General features: G+C 36.4%; 1 protein-coding gene across 2 annotated transcripts in view; it reads right to left on the bottom strand.

Annotated features, from left to right (window-relative positions):
* The window catches only part of MOB4 (MOB family member 4, phocein), a 45960-nt gene that overhangs the window by 13061 nt on the left and 14226 nt on the right, over window positions 1-18673 (bottom strand). Inside the window, exons 1-5 of one of the 2 annotated variants that reach the window (XM_004004794.5) lie at window positions 18599-18671; window positions 14986-15048; window positions 4603-4703; window positions 1746-1788; window positions 1470-1556 (exon numbers count right to left, since the gene is read on the bottom strand). In XM_004004794.5, the coding sequence (XP_004004843.1) occupies window positions 1470-1556; window positions 1746-1788; window positions 4603-4703; window positions 14986-15048; window positions 18599-18658 (354 nt within the window). In that variant the 5' untranslated portion in view covers window positions 18659-18671. Of the gene's footprint in view, window positions 1-1469; window positions 1557-1745; window positions 1789-4602; window positions 4704-14985; window positions 15049-18598; window positions 18672-18673 lie in introns of those variants that run through there. The other variant, XM_027965063.3, reaches the window with a different exon arrangement.

The following is an 18673-nucleotide window of genomic DNA, read 5'->3' as shown; positions in this document are numbered from 1 at the left end:
TACACATTTTCTCAAAAGAAGACATACAGATGGCCAACAGACACATGTAAAGGTACTCAACATCACTAATTATCAAGGAAATGCAAATCAAACCAGAATAGGTTACTACCTCACATTTGTCGAAAAGAGTACCATCAAAAAAACAAGGACTTTCCTGGCAGTCCTGCGGTTAAGAATCTGCACTTCCACTACAGGGGGCACGAGTTCAATCCCTGCTTGGGGAACTGAGATCCCACATGCTGTGTAGTATGGCCCACCCCTCAAAAAAGGACAAAAAATAAGTACTGTTCAGGAGATATAGGAACCTTCCTGCACCACTGCACAGAATGTAAACTGGTACAACCACTATGGAAAACAGTACAGCGGTTCCTCAAAAAATGAAAAATAGAAACTGCCATACAACCCAGCAATTGCCCAAAGAAACAAAAACACTAATCAAACAGATACATGCATGCCCCTGTTCACTGAAGCGTTATTTATAGTAGCCAAGATATGGAAGCAGGGTTTCTCTGATGGCTCAGTGGTAAAGAATTCACCTGACAACGCAGGAGGTGCAGGTTCGATCTCTGAGTCAGGAAGATCACCTAGAGAAGGAAGTGGCAACCCACTTCAGTATTCCTGCCTGGGAAATCCCATGGACAGAGGAACCTGGTGGGCTACAGTCCATGGAATCACAAGGGTCAGACACAACAGTGACTAAACAACAATGACGACAACAAAGATGCGGAAACAATCTAAGTGTCCATATAAAGAAGATGTGGTATGTATACACACTGGCATAAAAGAATGAAATTCTGCCATTTGCAAAAGTGTAGATGGACCTAGAGGGTATTATGCTACGTGAAAAAAGTCAGAGAAAGGCAAATACCATATGATTTCACTTGTATGTGGAATCTAAAAACAAAACAAGACAGAGAAAGACAAATACCATATGATTTCACTTATAAGTGGAATCTAAAAAAACAACAGTGAAGAAACAATAAAACAGAAGTCATAGATACAAAGAACAAAAGTGGTTGCCAGAGGGGAGATAGAAATGAATGAAATAGGTGAGGAAGATTAAGAGGTATAAACAGCCAGTTACAAAATTAATGAGTCCTAGGAATGAAATGCACAACATGAGAAACTCTCTCAATAATTCTGTAGTAACTCTGTATGATGACAGATGGTAAACTAAACTTATCACAGTGATCACTTTGTAATTTAGAGAAATATCAAATCAGTATGCCTTACTCCTGAAACTAACATAGTATAGGTTAACGATATTTTAATTAAAAAATTTTCAAAAGATACTGATCAAAAGAAATCCTAAAGTAACACTGTGACAATAACCTTGCATCAAAAAACTCTAAATCAAAGAGCAAAATAAACAGTGACCTAAAAACTCAAAAAAAAATTTGTCTACCATTGTCTTGAAGAGATTTAGGTTACAATGAATTTATTAGTCATTCAACTTTATACATTCCCACCTCTTTTGGTGTTTTATGAGCTGCACAAAGAAAAATCCACTGTTCAGTTGCTGTCATCTGAGTGCAGGTATCTGGATGGCATTCACTCTGTTAAAAATTGTTACACTTATTAACATGCAAAATAACAATGAAAAAGTTTATCAATTGGGTTACTATACTTTGTGCAAAATTCTAGAATAAATTACAAATTCTAGATGTCTTTGTAAGCACATTAATTTATAAAAACAGGAAAAAAGTCAGAACTTTCAATTAGTTTTAAGTTAAAGAAAATATTACCTGAAGTTTGACAGCAAGTCCATTTAGCTCAAGACAGAATTGCCTAAAAAAGTAAATATATAAATGAAAAAGCCTTATCTATTCTTCGTATTATTTTTAGAATATTAATTGTAAAAAAAAAATACCATCCTTTCTCATCACTATTATCAACACCACTTGAACTTCATGGCACATTCCTTACAAAGACATACAGTACATTAGTAAACAAAACCCAAAACTAACGACCCTAATAACATTCAATATCAGTGTTCAGTGAGTTGATCACTTTATACACTAGAAATTAGTATAATTTTTCTGAGAAATAATCTGAAAATATTTACCAAGAACCTTACAAAGTGTGTATTTTTTGACTAAGTCATTCTCTTAAGGATCTATTCTAATGAAACAATCAGAACTGCAATCTAGATATATGTACAAAGATGTTCACTTAAACTCTATACATGAAAAATTTCTTTGAAACATAAATGATTAGCAATTGGAAAATAGTAAAATGTTGCTATTACATAAACATACAAAAGATATATACTTATATTCAGAGTACAATTCCAGTTATATAAAAATTTATGTGTGTATATATATCTGAATACAGTTGTCCCTGGTCAGAGAAGATTCCACATGCTGCTGAGGCAACTAAGCACAACTCGTAAGCCTGTGCTCTAGAGCCTGAGAGCTGAGACTACTGGGCCCACATGCCATGACTACTGAAGCCAGTGTGCCTAGTCTGTGCTGTGCAACAAGAGAAGCCCCGGTCATGAGAAACCCATTTCACCACAACTACAGAGCGGCCTCCACTCACGACAACTAGAAAGGCCCATGCAGCAACAATGACCCAGCATAGCCAACAATGAACTGAAACAATTTTTTTTTTTTAAAAGAAGAAAGCAAGTTAAAAGACAAAGGTCAAATTATCAGCCATCTATTTCCACTTCAGATGCCTAATAATGTGTTGTTCTAAGAGTATGCAAATAACACTATTTCTGAATCACTACATAAATCTATACTGCTCAGTATCTGTAAGTTGCATGTTTTATGTTTCTGAGTTATTTTCCACTAAGTAGTAATAAAGACAGATGGTGATAAACAAGTTTCTCACCTAGTCCAATCTACTTATAGTCAACAGGAAAATTAAGCTAACTGATCTGCCAGTGTTATAGGTATAATCGTGGCAAACAGTGTAAACTTAACAGCTTCAAGTTAATTTGACACAGGGCTCACACACATAGTTAGGCAGCTGAAGGGTCAAACCAGAGCTGACTACCCTCTAGTCACTAAGCCCTATACACTGGCATAGGATTGCAGCCATTGAGAGGAAACAGCATCTTTTCCTGATGACAAATATTCAGTGAGAAGTGATTTCACTGAGGTCAAGATTCAATCCCCATTAACATATAATCAACTACATTAACCAGTAATAGCAAGTATTAAGCCTCAAATCAGTAATATTAAGCACATGCAAAAAAAAAAATCAAACTACTTTGAAAACTCTTTTTGGTTAAAGATGTATACACTATAATAAAGACACAAAACAATATATACGTGACATATAATATTTAAATTATACAAAACAAAAACAAGTGAATTATACAAATAAAATAATATTAAAAAATAACAAAAGTAGTAACAATAGCACCAGGACAAATGGAATATGCATAAGAAAGATTTTACAAGTTTTGTATAATGCATATTTCACAGTCTAAGTTAAGTAGGGAGGAAAAACTTTTTTTAGATCTGAAATAAAAACCTTGTAAATTAAAATGAACCCTAACTTTTTAGAAATTATGCTTATGGTGTAAAAAATACCTTTGCTTATTTTTATCATTAATCCCACAGGTAAGTAAGTAGTTATTTTCAAAGTAGATTAAAATAAGGCAGAGTATATATCATTCTAAAGTGTTTTCTACATTTATAAGAGTGGCATAATACCTATATACTCATGCTTTCAATGATCATCCATCAAGATGTATTAAAAAAGAAAACCCGATCAAGTAGTCAAGTGACTTGCCCAAGAAACTGGCAGCTTACAAAGAAGTCCCTGAAACTGCTGATCTGTTATGACAAGACACAATATCTAGACAAGCCTATAGCATCAAAACAAAACAACAGAAAAAGTACACTGTCTACAAACTGAGGCACTCATCATAGGAAATGTGGTCTAATTTATGCAGGAAAATTCAGATCTCTACTTTATTATTTAAAAATCAACTCAAAGTAACAAACTTGGATGAACACATATTTCATGCTGCCTTCTCTAACTTATCAATTCCCATTTACAATGGGAAGTTTTTAACTTCAAGAAATACCCTAATTTTTAAAAAAGAAAGAAAGAAATAACCTAGCAACTTCAGGTTACAGCTGCTTCTAAAGTTGACTCATGATTCATTAAAAATCAATTTTTTCATTCAAAGAATATTATTAAAATCTCTAAAACTTATTTCAGGATTACAATTAACCTTCATTTATCAAAGAGAAGACTGGAAATTCATACTAGTTGACACAGTATGTGCGTGACTAGTAACACATCAGCTACCAAGTCTAGACTAGGCCCTCTAGAGAGAAATAAAGTAGACAGGTAGTAGGCAGTAAAAATGAGTAGGTACATGGAAATACTGCATCTGTGATTAAAGGATATGATTAAGGAAAACTGTAAAATGATAAGAAGGCCCAAATCCGTAAGTACAGAAAACAATGAATAAATAACAATGTTGAAAACTTTATAACACTGAAAACATAAAAGCTTTAGAAACTTGCTTTTTGGTCTACAGTTAAATAATTTATGATTCATAATCATAATTAATATTAAAGGTTATTCTTACTACTAGAAGTACTATTACTATTTTGCTATATCATGAGGACCTACCTTAAATGTTCATACTTCCATACACCTTCATCTTGGCCTTCAGGTGGTTCAAGAATTTTGTCAATATTGGAACAATCTGCTCTTATGTTCTGTTGAATATACTACAAACAAACAAGTTTTATGTTAATTAAAATATTATACTACACAGTAAAGCATACAAGAGTTATTGTTTAATGGGTACAGAGTTTCACTTGGGAAAGATGAAAAAGTGCTGGAGACGGAGATGGTTGCACAACAATGTGAATGTACTTGATACCACAAAACCATACACTTAAAAATGACAAAAATGACCAATTTTATGTTATGCATTTTTTGCCACAATGAGAAAAAGCAGAGTGAATACCAAATAAGAAAATCCAAAGAAATCCATGCCCAGAGGTAGTCAAACTGACAAAAACTAAAAATAAAGAAGCCAGGGGCAGAGGAAGGAACACTTCCAAACTTATTCTATGAGGCCTCAATCACCCTGATACCAAAACCAGGCAAAGACAACACAAAAAAAGAAAATTACAGGCCAAAATCACTGGTGAACACAGATGCAAAAATCCTCAACAAAATTCTAGTAAACAGAATTCAACAACACACTACAAAGCTCTTACACGATGATCAAGTCGGGCTTATTCCAGGGATGCAAGGATTCTTCAACATACACAAATCAATCAATGTGATAAACCATATTAACAAATTGAAAGATAAAAATCATATGGTCATCTCAATAGATGTAGAAAAAACCTCTGACAAAATTCAGCACCCACTTATGATAAAAATACTTCAAAAAATGGGCATAGAAGGAACCTACCTCAAAACAGTAAAGGCCATATATGATAAGCCCACAGCAAATATTATTTTCAATGATGAAAAACTAAAAGCATTCCCTAGGAACAAGACAAGGGTGACCACTCTCAATTCAACATAGCTTTGGAAGTTCTAGCTATGGCAATTAGAGAAGAAAAAGAAATAAAAGGAATCAAGATGGGAAAAGAAGAAGTAAAATTCACTGTTTGCAGATGATAAGATACTATACATAGAAAACCCAAAAGAAACTATCAGAAAATTATTAGAGCTAATCGGAATTCAGCAAAATCACAGGATACAAGGTCAATACGCAGAAATCACTTGCACTCCTATATACTAACAATGAAAAATCAGAAAGAGAAATTAAGGAATCAATCCCATTCACCTTTGCAACAAAAAGAATAAAACATCTAGAAATAAAGAGAATCTCCTTTTATCTCTAAGGAGACAAAAGAACCCATATGGAAAATTATAAGACACTGATGAAAGAAATCAAAGACAACATAAACAGGTGGAGAGATAGTCCATGCTCCTGGGCAGGAAGTACTGTGAAAATGACTATACCACCAAGTGCAATCTACAGATTAAATGCAATCCCTATCAAATTACCAATGGTACTTTTCATAGAACATGAACAAAAAATTTCACAGTTCATATGGAAACACTAAAGATCCCGAATAGCCAAAGCAGTCTTGATAAAGAAGAATGGAGCTGAAGGAATCAACCTTCCTGACTTCAGATTATACTACAAAGTTACAGTCATCAAGACAGTATGATACTGGCACAAAAACAGAAATATAGACCAATGGAACAAGACAGAAAGCCCAGAGAGAAACCCACACACCAACGGGTACCTTATTTTTGACAAAGGAGGCAAGAATATATAATTCGGCAAAGATAGCCTCTTTAATAAGTGATGCTGGGAAAACTGGACAGCTACATGCAAAAGAATGAAATTAGAACACTTCCTAATGCCATAGACAAAGATAAAATGGATTAAAGACCTAAACGTTAAGATCGGAAACTATAAAACTCTTAGAGGAAAATACAGGCAGAACACTCAATGACATAAATCAAAGCTTCTATGACCCACCTCTTACAGTAATGGAAATAAAAAGAAAAATAAACAAGTGGGATCCAATTAAACTTAAAAACTTTTGCACAACAAAGAAAACTACAAACAAGGTGAAAAGACAACCCTCAGAATAGGAGAAAATAATAGCAAAGGAAACAATTGACAAAGAATTGATTTCCAAAATATACAAGTAGTTCATACAACTCAGTATCAGGAAAACAAACAACCCAATCAAAAAGTGGGAAAAAGATCTAAACAAACATTCCTCCAAGGAAGACATACAGACGGCTAACAAACACATGAAAAGATGCTCGACATTGCTCATTATTAGAGAAATGCAAATCAAAACTACAATGAGGTACCACCTCACACCAGTCAGAATGGCCATGAAAAAGTCTACAAACAATAAAAGCTGGACAGGTGTGGCAGTCACTATGGAAGAAGGTATGGAGATTCCTTAAAAAACTAGGAATAAAACCACCACATGTGGAGAAGGAAATGGCAACCCACTCCTGTAATTTTGCCTGGAAAACCCCATGGACAGAGGAGCCTGGCAGGCTACAGTCTGTGGGGTTGCAAGAGTCAGACATGACTAGACATGACTTAGTGACTAAACCATCCACCACTACAAAGTGAATATATGCCTAAAGATAATGTGTGAAAAGGATATTTGCCATATACTAGCTAGTTTTTTGGTGGGAGGATGGGAGTCAAGGAAGACTTGGGGTTATTTTTTCATCAACTTCCATTTTATACTTATTTATAATGGGTCATTATTTTTACTAATACTGTAAAACTATGAAAATGAATAAAATACTAAAAGTTTCATATAGAAAAAAAAAAAACAAACACCATATGAACCAGTAATCCCACTCCTAGGCATATACCTTAAGGAAACCAAAACTAAAAAAGACACAGGTACCCCAATGTTCACTGCAGCACTATTTACAATAGCTAGAACATGGAACCAACCTATACGTCCATCGACAGATGAATGGATAAAGAAGCTGTGGTACATATATACAATGGAATACTACTCAGCCATAAAAAAAGGAGTGCATTTGAGTCAGTTCTACTGTGGTGGATGAACCTAGAGCCTGTTGTACCGAGTGAAGTAAGTCAGAAAGAGAAATAAATTATAGAAATAAACATCATATACTGACTCATATATATGGAATCTAAAAAGATGGTACTGACGAATTTATTTTCAGGGCAGCAATGGAGAAACAGACAGAAAACAAACCTAAGGACACAGGGGGAGGGGAGAAGGGAGAGGGTGAGATGTATGGAGACAGTGACATGGAAATTTGTAACACCATATGTAAAATCGATAGCTAATGGGAATTTGCTGTATGATTCAGGGAACTCAAACAGGGGTTCTGTGACAATCTAGAAGGGTGGGAAGGAGAGGGAGATGGAAGAGAGGTTCGGGAGGCAGTGGACATGGGTGTACCTATGGCTGATTCTTGAAGTATGACAGAAAACGACAAAGTTTGGTAAAGCAAATATCCTTCAATTTAAAAAAAAAAAAAAAAGATAAAGAAGCTGGGGGAAAAGACATGACCTTAGAATAAGAATTCAAATGAGTGCGGCTTTCTCACCAGAAACCACAGATGACAGGAAGAAACGGCACAATACTTTTAAAGTGCTGAAAGAAAAGCACAGTCAACTCAGAATTCTATATCTAGCAAAAATACCCTTCAAGAATAAAGATACAGATACTCTCAGAGGAAAGAAAACTAAGGAGAATTCCTAGCCAGCAGATGGCTCTAAAAGAATTACTAAAGGAAGTTCTTCAGATAGAAGGAAAAAATAGTACCTGAAAGAAACTTAGAATATCAAGAGCAACAGCAATTACAAATATCTGGGTACAAATATATATTAGACTATTTTCCTCTAATCTTTAAAATATATTTGGCAGATGAAAGCAAAGTATGCAACATTCTCCAATAGGGTTTTCAAGGTATATATTAATAGATGTAATGTAGACAGCTATAGTATAAAGGAGGAGGGTAAAGAAGTCTAAATAATGATAGTTAATGCATTTCAATCAAAGCAGTAAAATACTGACTCTAAATAGATTGTGAAAAGGTAAGCATGTACTTTGTAATTTCTAGAACAATCATCAAAAAATTATATGAAATATAGCCAAAATTAGAATAAAATAGAATATGCTCTAATAACCCTTAAAAAGGCAGAAGAGGGGAAACAAAAAAAGAGGAAACAAACAAAGGAAAAGTTACAAAATGATAATTTTAAATCTAAACATATCTATCAATAACTACATTAACACCGTTGTTTTAGTTGCTCAGTTGTGTCTGATTCTTTGTAACCCCTTGGACTGTAGCCTACCAGGCTCCTCCATCCATAGGATGTCCAAAGCAAGAAAACTGGAGTGGGTTGCCATTTCTTTCTCCAGAGAATCTTCCCAACCCAGGGTTTGACTGAATCCATGTCTCTTACATTGGCAGGTGGATTCTGAGCCATCAGGGAAGCCTATATTGAGATTAAAAGGCCTAAATACACTAATTAAAAGACAAGGATTGTCAGAAAGAACAGAGAAATATAACCCAACTATACTCGTTACAAGAAACCTACTTCAAATATAATGATATAGGTAGGTTAGAAGTAAAAGGATGGAAAAAAATACACCATACAAACAAATCAAAAGAAAGCTGCAAGGAATGTAAGGTAGTTCAACACCAAAAAAAAAAATTTAACAATATACTACATGAATATTAAAAGGGAAAAAACACACAGTCATTTCAATTAATGCAGACAAGGCATCTGACAAAATCCAATATCCTTCATAATAAAAATACAGAATATCAGGTATAGGAGAGAAATTCCTCAATATGATGAAGGGCTTTTATAAAAACGAGCAGGCAACATCATACTCAATGGTGAAAAACTGATAGGTTTCCCTTGCTCTAAAATTAAACATGAGGGAATTCCTAGGTAGTCCAATGGTTAGGACACTACGCTTCCACTGCCAAAGGCCAGAGTTCAACCCCTGGTCAGGGAATTACGATCCCACAAGGGCAAAAACAAAAAAAATCCAGAAATGAGACAAGAATGCCTGCTTTCACCATTGCTATTCAACACTGTACTTAAATTCTAGCCAGAACAATTAAACAGAAAATAAATAAATAAGTAAAAGGCAGAGATGACATGATCCTACATACAGAAACCCCAAAGAATCCACAGGAAAGCTCATAAAGCTAACAAAAGAATTTAACAAAGTAGCAGAATACAAGATCAATATAAAAAATAAGTTGTGTTTCAGACTTCCCTGGTGGTATAGTGGATAGGAATCCACCTGTCAATGCAGGGGACATGGATTCCATCCCCAGTCCAGGAAGATTCCACATGCCTTGGAACAACTAAGCCCATGCACCACAGTTACCGAGCATGCATTATTAACTCAGAGAAAGCCTGCATGTAGCAACAAAGACCCACAGCAACCAACAACAACAACTATATATATATATATATATCAGTTGCATATACCTTCAATGAACAATTCAAAAAGAAAATTAAGAAAGCAACTCTGGAGCTTCCCAGATGGCTCAGTGGTAAAGAATCTGCCTGCCAATGCAGGAGACACAGGTTCAATCCCTGATCTGGGAAGATTCCACATACTGTGGAATAACTGAACCACAACTCCTCAGCCCTCACGCAGCAACTATTGAAGCCCACGCACCTTAAAAGCCTGTGCTCCACAGCAAGAGAAGCCACAGCAATGAGAAGCCCTTGCACGGCAACTATAGAGTCATCCCCACTCTCTGCAGCCAGAGAAAAAACCCACCCAGCACAGGAAAAATAAATAAAACAAAGAAAAAAAAAGAAAGCAACTCCTATATATATCCACACCTATATATAACTGAATCACTTTGCTGTACACTTGAACACTATAAATCAACTATTTACTTCAATAAAAAATATGAAGAAAAAAAGAAAGCAACTCCATCTACAACAGTACTTGAAAAATATGGAAAAATTAATTTAAATCAGAAGATTTAAATACTTGCATACTGAAAATTACAAAACACTGTTAAAAGTAATTAAAGACCTAAATGAAAGCTATCTTACATCCATCAGTTCAGTTCAGTTCAGTTGCTCAGTTGTGTCCGATTCTTTGCGACCCCATGAATTGCAGCACGCCAGGCCTCCCTGTCCATCACCAACTCCTGGAGTTCACTCAGACTCACGTCCATCGAGTCAGTGATGCCACCGAGCCATCTCATCCTCGGTTGTCCCCTTCTCCTCCTGCCCCCAACCCCTCCCAGCATCAGAGTCTTTTCCAATGAGTCAACTCTTCACGTGAGGTGGCCAAAGTACTGGAGCTTCAGCTTTAGCATCATGCCCTCCAAAGAAATCCCAGGGCTGAACTCCTTCAGAATGGACTGGTTGGATCTCCTTGCAGTCCAAGGGACTCTCAAGAGTCTTCTCCAACATCACAGTTCAAAAGCATCAATTCTTCAGCACTCAGCCTTCTTCACAGTACAAATCTCACATCCATCCATACATGACCACAGGAAAACCATAGCCTTGACTAGACAGACCTTTGTTGGCAAAGTAATGTCTCTGCTTTTCAATATGCTATCTAGGTTGATCATACTTTTCTTCTAAGGAGTAAGCGTCTTTTAATTTCATGGCTGCAGTCAGCACGTGCAGTGATCTTGGAGCCCAAAAATATAAAGTCTGATGCTTTTTCCACTGTTTCCCCATCTATTTCCCATGAAGTGATGGGACCGGATGCCATGATCTTCGTTTTCTGAATGTTAGCTTTAAGCCAACTTTTTCACTCTCCTCTTTCACTTTCATCAAGAGGCTTTTGAGTTCCTCTTCACTTTCTGCCATAAGGGTGGTGTCATCCGCATATCTGAGGTTCCTGATATTTCTCCCGGTAATTTTGATTCCACCTTGTGCTTCTTCCAGTCCAGCGTTTCTCATTGATGTACTCTGCATAGAACTTAAATATGCAGGGTGACAATATACAATCTTGACGTACTCCTTTTCCTATTTGGAACCAGTCTGTTGTTCCATGTCCAGTTCTAACTGTTGCTTCCTGACCTGCATACAAATTTCTCAAGAGGCAGGTCAGGTGGTCTGGTATTCCCATCTCTTCCAGAATTTTCCACAGTTTATTGCAATCCACACAGTCAAAGGCTTTGGCATAGTCAATAAAGCAGAAATAGATGTTTTTCTGGAACTCTCTTGCTTTTTCGATGATCCAGCGGATGTTGGCAATTTGGTCTCTGGTTCATAGGCACACTTAATATTGTTATCAATATTACCTAAAGCAATCTATAGATTCTGTGCAATCTCTGCCAGAATTCCAAGTCTCTCTGCAAGAACGGAAAAGCTGATTCTCAAATTTATATGTAATTCCAAGGGGCACCAAATAGTCAAAGAATCTTGAAAACATAAATTGAAGGACACACACTTCCCAATTTCAAGACTTACTACAAAGCTACAGTAATCAAAACAGCCTAGAGATCCAGCAGCTAAGACTCTGCCCTTCCAATGCAAGGGAACCAAGTTCCATCCCTGACCAGAGAAATAGATCCCATATGCTGCAACTAAGAGTTCTCATGCCTGCTGCTGCTGCTAAGTCACTTCAGTCGTGTCTGACTCTGTGCGACCTCAGAGACGGCAGCCCACCAGGCTCCGCCGTCCCTGGGATTCTCCATGCAAGAACACTGGAGTGCGTTGCCATTTCCTTCTCCAATGGGTGAAAGTGAAGTCGCTCATGCAAATAAGATCCTGTGAGCCGCAACTAAGACCTGGTGCAGCCTAAGTAATTAGTTAAAGTAGGTGTTGATATTAGAAAAAAAAAGTCTAGTACTGACATAAGCAGACTTATAGACCAATAGAACTGAACAGAGGAACTAGAAATAAACCCTCACATAAAGTTAAATTATTTTTGACAAGAGTGTCAAAAACCATTCAATGTGGAAAGGATAGTCATTTTTAAGTATATAGTTCTGTGGCTTTCTTGTATTCACAATGTTGTGAACCAAAGAAAAGCCCTGTACCTAATGGCTTAATTGGTGAATTTTACTAAATATTAAAAGAACTAACATCAATCCTTCTCAAAGTCTTTCAAAAAAATTGAAGACAAAAGCATACTTCCTAACTCCATTACAGCAGCATTCCTGATACCAAAGCCAAATTAAGATACTCTAAGAAAACTAGAAATCAATATCCCTTGTGAACACTGATACAAAAATCCTAGCAAATTCAGCAGCAAATTAAAATGATTATACATGATAATCAAATAAGATTTATTCCTTGAACCGAAGGATGGTTCAACATACAAAAACTGATCAATACAATACACCATGTTAACCGAATGGAGGGGGAAAAAAAAACAACACAATGATCTCAACTGGTGCAGAAAAAGCATTTGACAAAATTCAACATCTTTTTATGATAAAACACTAACCAACTTAAAATAAGAGGAAACTAACTCAACATAATGATGGCCAAATATGAAAAACACACAGCAAACATCATACTTAATGTGGAAGTGACTGAAAGATTTCCATTAAGATCAGAAATAATTATAAAGATGCCTGCTGTTGCCACTTCTATTCAAAATAGTATTTGAAATTACAGCCAGAGTAATTAGGCAAGAAAAAGAAATAAAAGGCATCTAGATTAGAAAGGAACAAGCTATTTGCAAATGAAATAATCTCATTTGTAGAAACCCAAAAGATTTCACAAAAAAATTATTAGGACTAATAAACAAATTCAGCATAGCATCAGAACAAAACTCTACTTTTAAAGGGAAAAATACCTGCACATTTTTCCTCTTAATTTTTGCCAATTCCACACACAGAACTCCAGATTTTATTTCTAAATCCTCCACAAGGCTTCTTTACTAACCTATTAAATATCTGTTCATTGAACAACACATTCTTTTTTTAAAAAACAATACATTCTTAAAAGGCAATGAGCAAAGCCATTCAATCATCAGTATTCTTCTATTTCCTGCTAAGTATCTAAATACTATACTGAATCCATTCTAAAGGTTTTTAATGTTTCTGATAAGATTATTAAATATTTGGGGGCAGGGGCTTCAACAGCACGGCTCTCAAAATCTTAGTTCCTTGACTAGGGATCAAACCCATGCCCTCTGCAGTGGAAGCACAGAGTTCTAACCACCAGATCACCCAGGAAATCCCTGTCAAATTTTTACTACTCAAAGAATTCAACTGTATTTTTATTTTGTTTTCCAATATTTTTAAACAAGACAATAAATCCAAATAGCTATCTACTTTAACTACCTAGCTATCAAAAATCAAACAGCTTTGACTAATATACTAGCACAGCCAATTTCAATCATCCTTTTATTAACCCTTTAAGAATTAGCTATGATTTTTAAGAATTAGCTATGGAAACTTTTTTCTCCCAGTTTCCAGATTTTATTCATTTGGGAATTAAAAAAAAATTTTTTTTTTAAACCTAACATAGTATACAATATGGTTCTCAGTAAAAATGCTTAAAAATCTCCTGAAGGGTTTTTCAAACCAAACATGCTATTACCTCCTAATCAGAGTCTTAGTGAGCTATTACCTCCTAACCAGAGTCTTAGCGAGCTATTTGGGAGAAGGCAATGGCATCCCACTTCAGTACTCTTGCCTGGAAAATCTCATGGACAGAGGAGCCTGGTAGGCTGCAGTCCATGGGGTCACTAAGAGTCGGGCACAACTGAGCGACTTCACTTTCACACATTGGAGAAGGAAATGGCAACCCACTCCAGTATTCTTGCCTGGAGAATCCCAGGGACAGAGGAGCCTAGGGGGCTGCCGTCTATAGGGTCGCACAGACACAACTGAAGCGACTTAGCAGCAGCAGCAGCAGCAGTGAGCTATTTGGTAGTGGAAACAAACTTTCAAAATATTGGAGGGAGACAAAAGAAGTAGTAGTAACTATGGGAATTCCCTGGCAGTCCCCTGGCGAGTGGTTAGGGTGTGGTGGTCTTACTACCAGAGCCCAAGCTTCAGTCCCTGGGCAGGGAACTAAGATCCCGCAAGCCAAGCACGTTCTCTAATGTTCAATCACCAAATGAATAATGAGTATGCTACTTCTTTATATTTACATTATTCCACTTACGCATTCAATTATTTGTGAATTAAATTCATTCTAAAGTCAAATTTTATACCCTAATTTGGTATATATTGGCTTCCCTGATGGCTCAGAGGTTAATGCGTCTGCCTGCAATGCGGGAGACCTGGGTTCAATCCCTGGGTTGGGAAGATCTCCTGGAGAAGGAAATGGCAACCCACTCCAGAAGTCTTGCCTGGAGAATATATTAACAGATAATAAAATGTATTTAAGTTTTATGATAGTTTAATATGCCATCTTAAAACAAAATGAGGTTTGATGAAAGTTTTAAGCAGGCACCCCAATAATTCCATGGATTCTGGTTTGTGCTAAAAGATATAGGAATACTTAACTATGCCAAGGGTTATTGGAGTTGTAAAAGAAACTATTATTATTACCTGCTGAACAGCAAGTGTACTGTCCATTTCATCAAAGGATTCATCAGGCCAATTATAGAAATCCTGTAAGAAAAAATGCCATGGTTAAAGCATATACAAAGTTACAAAGAAGATGCAATACTATTATGATTGACTTCAATTCTTAACAAAGATCCAAAGTTATATCAGGGGAGAAGAAAAGTTCTCATATTTTAAACAATGTGATTATTAGTAAGTAAGTTAAAGAAATTTTATTCAATGTTTTAAATGAACACCAAGATTTTATTTAACTGAACTCTAAGTTACAGTTTTCTCAACCATAGATCCCTTAAATATGGCTCTCATAAACCTTTTATGTGTTATTAATTGATAAGTCCAGCACAATTTTGTTTGTGGTGGTTAAATATTTTTCCAAAAGTTCTAATGAAGAAAAATATCCAGGCAGTAAAAAACATCAATTTTTACCCAAAGAGAATAGCTAGAATAAGCAGCAGTTACTACTCCATTAAGTATTATTTAAGACAGATATTATAATAAATTACAATTCTAATTGCAAATGATGTTTTAAATTTCTAAATCAAAATGTGAGCACCATCAAAAACAAATCATTTAAAAAGAACAACCTACTTTTCAAAATTTTATTTATTTATTTTTTGGTTGCGCTGGGTCTTCGTTGCTGCACTCAGGCTTTTTCTAGTTGAAGAGAGCGGGCGCTCCTCTCTAGCTACAGTGTGCAGGCTTCTCACTACTGTGGCTTCTCTTGTTGCAGTGCATGGGCTCTAGGGAGCACAGGTTTCAGTAGTTGCCACAGGTGGGCTCAGGAATTGCAGATCCTGGGCCTCTAGCACACAGGTTCCATAGTTGTGGCACGTGGGTTTAGTTGCTCTTAAGCATGGGGGATCTTCCATTATTAGCAAGTGGACTCTTCACCACTGAGCCACCAGGGAAGCCTGGCAGCCAGAGTCTTAATCACTGGACTACCAGGAAAGTTCAAACAATCTTCTTTTAAGGGGAATATTTTTATGGATCACCTTATACTGGTTCTGAACTACTCTATAGATAGCCCAGTTCACAGACATTCACCAAAGTGTTCAGACTCTTTCCATCTGACAGCTTTTTCAGCAGTTTACCTATATATCTTCTGTAGGCACTTAATGCCTGACACATTGTAGATACTCAATAAATGTCTGGGAAAAGGTAGTAGTAAACCAAAAATCTATAACCCTGCATCAGTCAACCTAAGTCTCTAAAAATTGGAGCAAACTGAAGAATACAGTGTTGATACTACATTATTAAAAGTTTAATTGCAAAAGATATTTATAAAAATAATGCATGTAACAGTACAAAGTTTAAAGAAAAAAAAGGAATGATAATCACCATTACTGATTAGGAGTGGGTAGAAGACAGAAGAATGTGATACAGAAGGATTTAACTATATTAGTAATGTCCTAGTTCTGAGAGTACGTGATGGGTATGGTATACCATTTAAGTACTTCTTAAGCATTTCATATCTTTTCTTTTTCAATAGTTGCCTATTCTGAATGAAAATGAACTAAATTTATTTTAAAAGTCAAGAAATAAGAACAACTTTCTGGAAATTGTTTCAGGATGTCTCTTCCTAGATATTATCTACATATTATTAGAAAGTAGTTTTAAAATTCTTCCTGATTTGTAGTGAAAAATGTCTTATTAATATGCTTTGCAAATTTTTTCATTTTTTAAAAAATAGTTTGTATTGTTTTTTAAAATATTAAAAAACACATATAGTAATACATAGAAAAGATGTAAAAAGTTAATTGAGAATTAAATGTTTGCCTCATACTTAAAATACTTAAAAGAGGAGCCAAAAATCCAGCTTAATGAACATTCTCATCTAATTCAGTAAAACATTTATTGAAAAACAACTATGTGCCTATAATCCAACCTAACAAATTTTTTAAAAAGTAGAAAGATACTCTATCTACTCTAATTCTAAATATATCATTTTAGAGTAAACCCATTTCACAAAGGAAATCAGTGTGATATACAAAATACAGGCAGAATGCTGCTTAAGTAGTCCTTTTTTAAAAAATCCTAACATTTTCTATTACATTTTATTTAACAACTTTGATCTATGACTATGTGGAAAAAAGCAAAGGAGCTTTCTATATGTGACTTACTCATAACATAGCAAATAGATGTGTTAAAACACTGAGTTAAAATCTATGATTCTCTATCCTTTCAAAATTAGTAACTTTTGAATCAGTAAAAATGGATGATTCTTATGTGAGCACAAAAAATTCACTTCTAAATACAAAAATATAAAAGTTGATCATTTACAAGAATCAGAAATGTTTCCACAGAATGAGAATTAAAAGCATCTTAGAAAAGATCATTTATAAATAAAGAAATTTTTGAAACAGTAAAAAGCACAAATAATATACAAATTCCAAGTAGGATGACCATAAAACTGCCAATAAAACTGACACAATAAAACATGACTCTATAAAAACAAAAGGGTTTCCAACTGAACTCTCTAAAATTCAGTACTAGAAGCAATTTGTGAAAAAGAAAAGGTCACTAGTGTCTAATTAGCAGTCTAATTTCTGGGCTTCAGTTTCCTTATCTGTAACATAGATCTGGGAAGATGTCTGGATCTAAAAGTTCCCTTTGAAAGGACACCCTTTCCCAAATTCTGTGCAAGGCATTAAAAATCCATTCTCTGGCATAAGGTAGTAGCTCCACGGTTGCATCTGGTCCCTACCCTGAGCGCCACCCCACACATACACTTACCTCTTTTTCTTTAAAATCACATTATAACACCTCTTCTGATTTTGGAGCATGTACCCAATTGCAAACCATTTCACCTGGCAGGCTAATCAGATGAGGTCTAACTACCCTATTCGATTTTTTTTAGGAATGTGAAGAGCACTCCGTCTTTTGCAAATCCCAAGAATCAATACTGACACAAGGACCAACTCACTCCAAGTACCGCCCTACTAAAAGTTGATAAAATTATAATCAATTCCTTCCTTATGCTTCACACATAAAGAAATTCACAAGGAATGATATCTAACAAGTCCCAGCCTGATGATGAAAACTTGCTGGACCAGAGAACAGCTAGAGCGATAAGTGGCCAAAAGCAAACAGCAGAAGGAGGAGGATATCGACTCCCGGATCCGGCTAGACAAGCTGGATGTCAGAAGTCGGGCAGCTCACAAGCCAGATAGGAACTGGAAGGCAGGACGAGGTAGGCTGTTTACACCCCTCCCACCCTAGAAGCCCTCATAGAACCTCAGGGTCTCCACCTGGCCCGCGGCACCCCTCAGACACTGGTCACTGGAGATCAGGCAAAAGGCGAGAACAAGCAGTGGCTACTAACAAGCTTTCCAGCCCTGGTCTCGGCCGCCCCTATGCGCCCCTCACGCCCACCCTCCAGTCGGAGCTACGCAGGCCTCCCGGGCCGCCGGCGCCGCCGCCGCCTCCGCCAAACCGAAGGACTGAGGCTCCGGAAGAGCAGGCCGGGCACCAGTGCCCCCGCCAGTCCGTCGGTCGCCCCGGCCCATCCTCCTCTCAGAGGTATCCAGCTTCAAAGTGCGACTCTGCTCGGCACCAAGAGCCCCCTCCCCCTCCCCCAAAGGTGCAGATATAGTACCTGAGCCTTGGTACCCGGCCTGTTCCGCCTCAGCACAGCCGTCCCCTCCGCCATGACCATAGTGCCAGAGTCTGG

Source organism: Ovis aries, chromosome 2 (genome assembly GCF_016772045.2).
Source record: "Ovis aries strain OAR_USU_Benz2616 breed Rambouillet chromosome 2, ARS-UI_Ramb_v3.0, whole genome shotgun sequence".
Taxonomy (NCBI): domain Eukaryota; kingdom Metazoa; phylum Chordata; class Mammalia; order Artiodactyla; family Bovidae; genus Ovis; species Ovis aries.
Note: the sequence above shows the minus strand (reverse complement) of the source record. Positions and strands in the feature narration are given on the sequence as shown.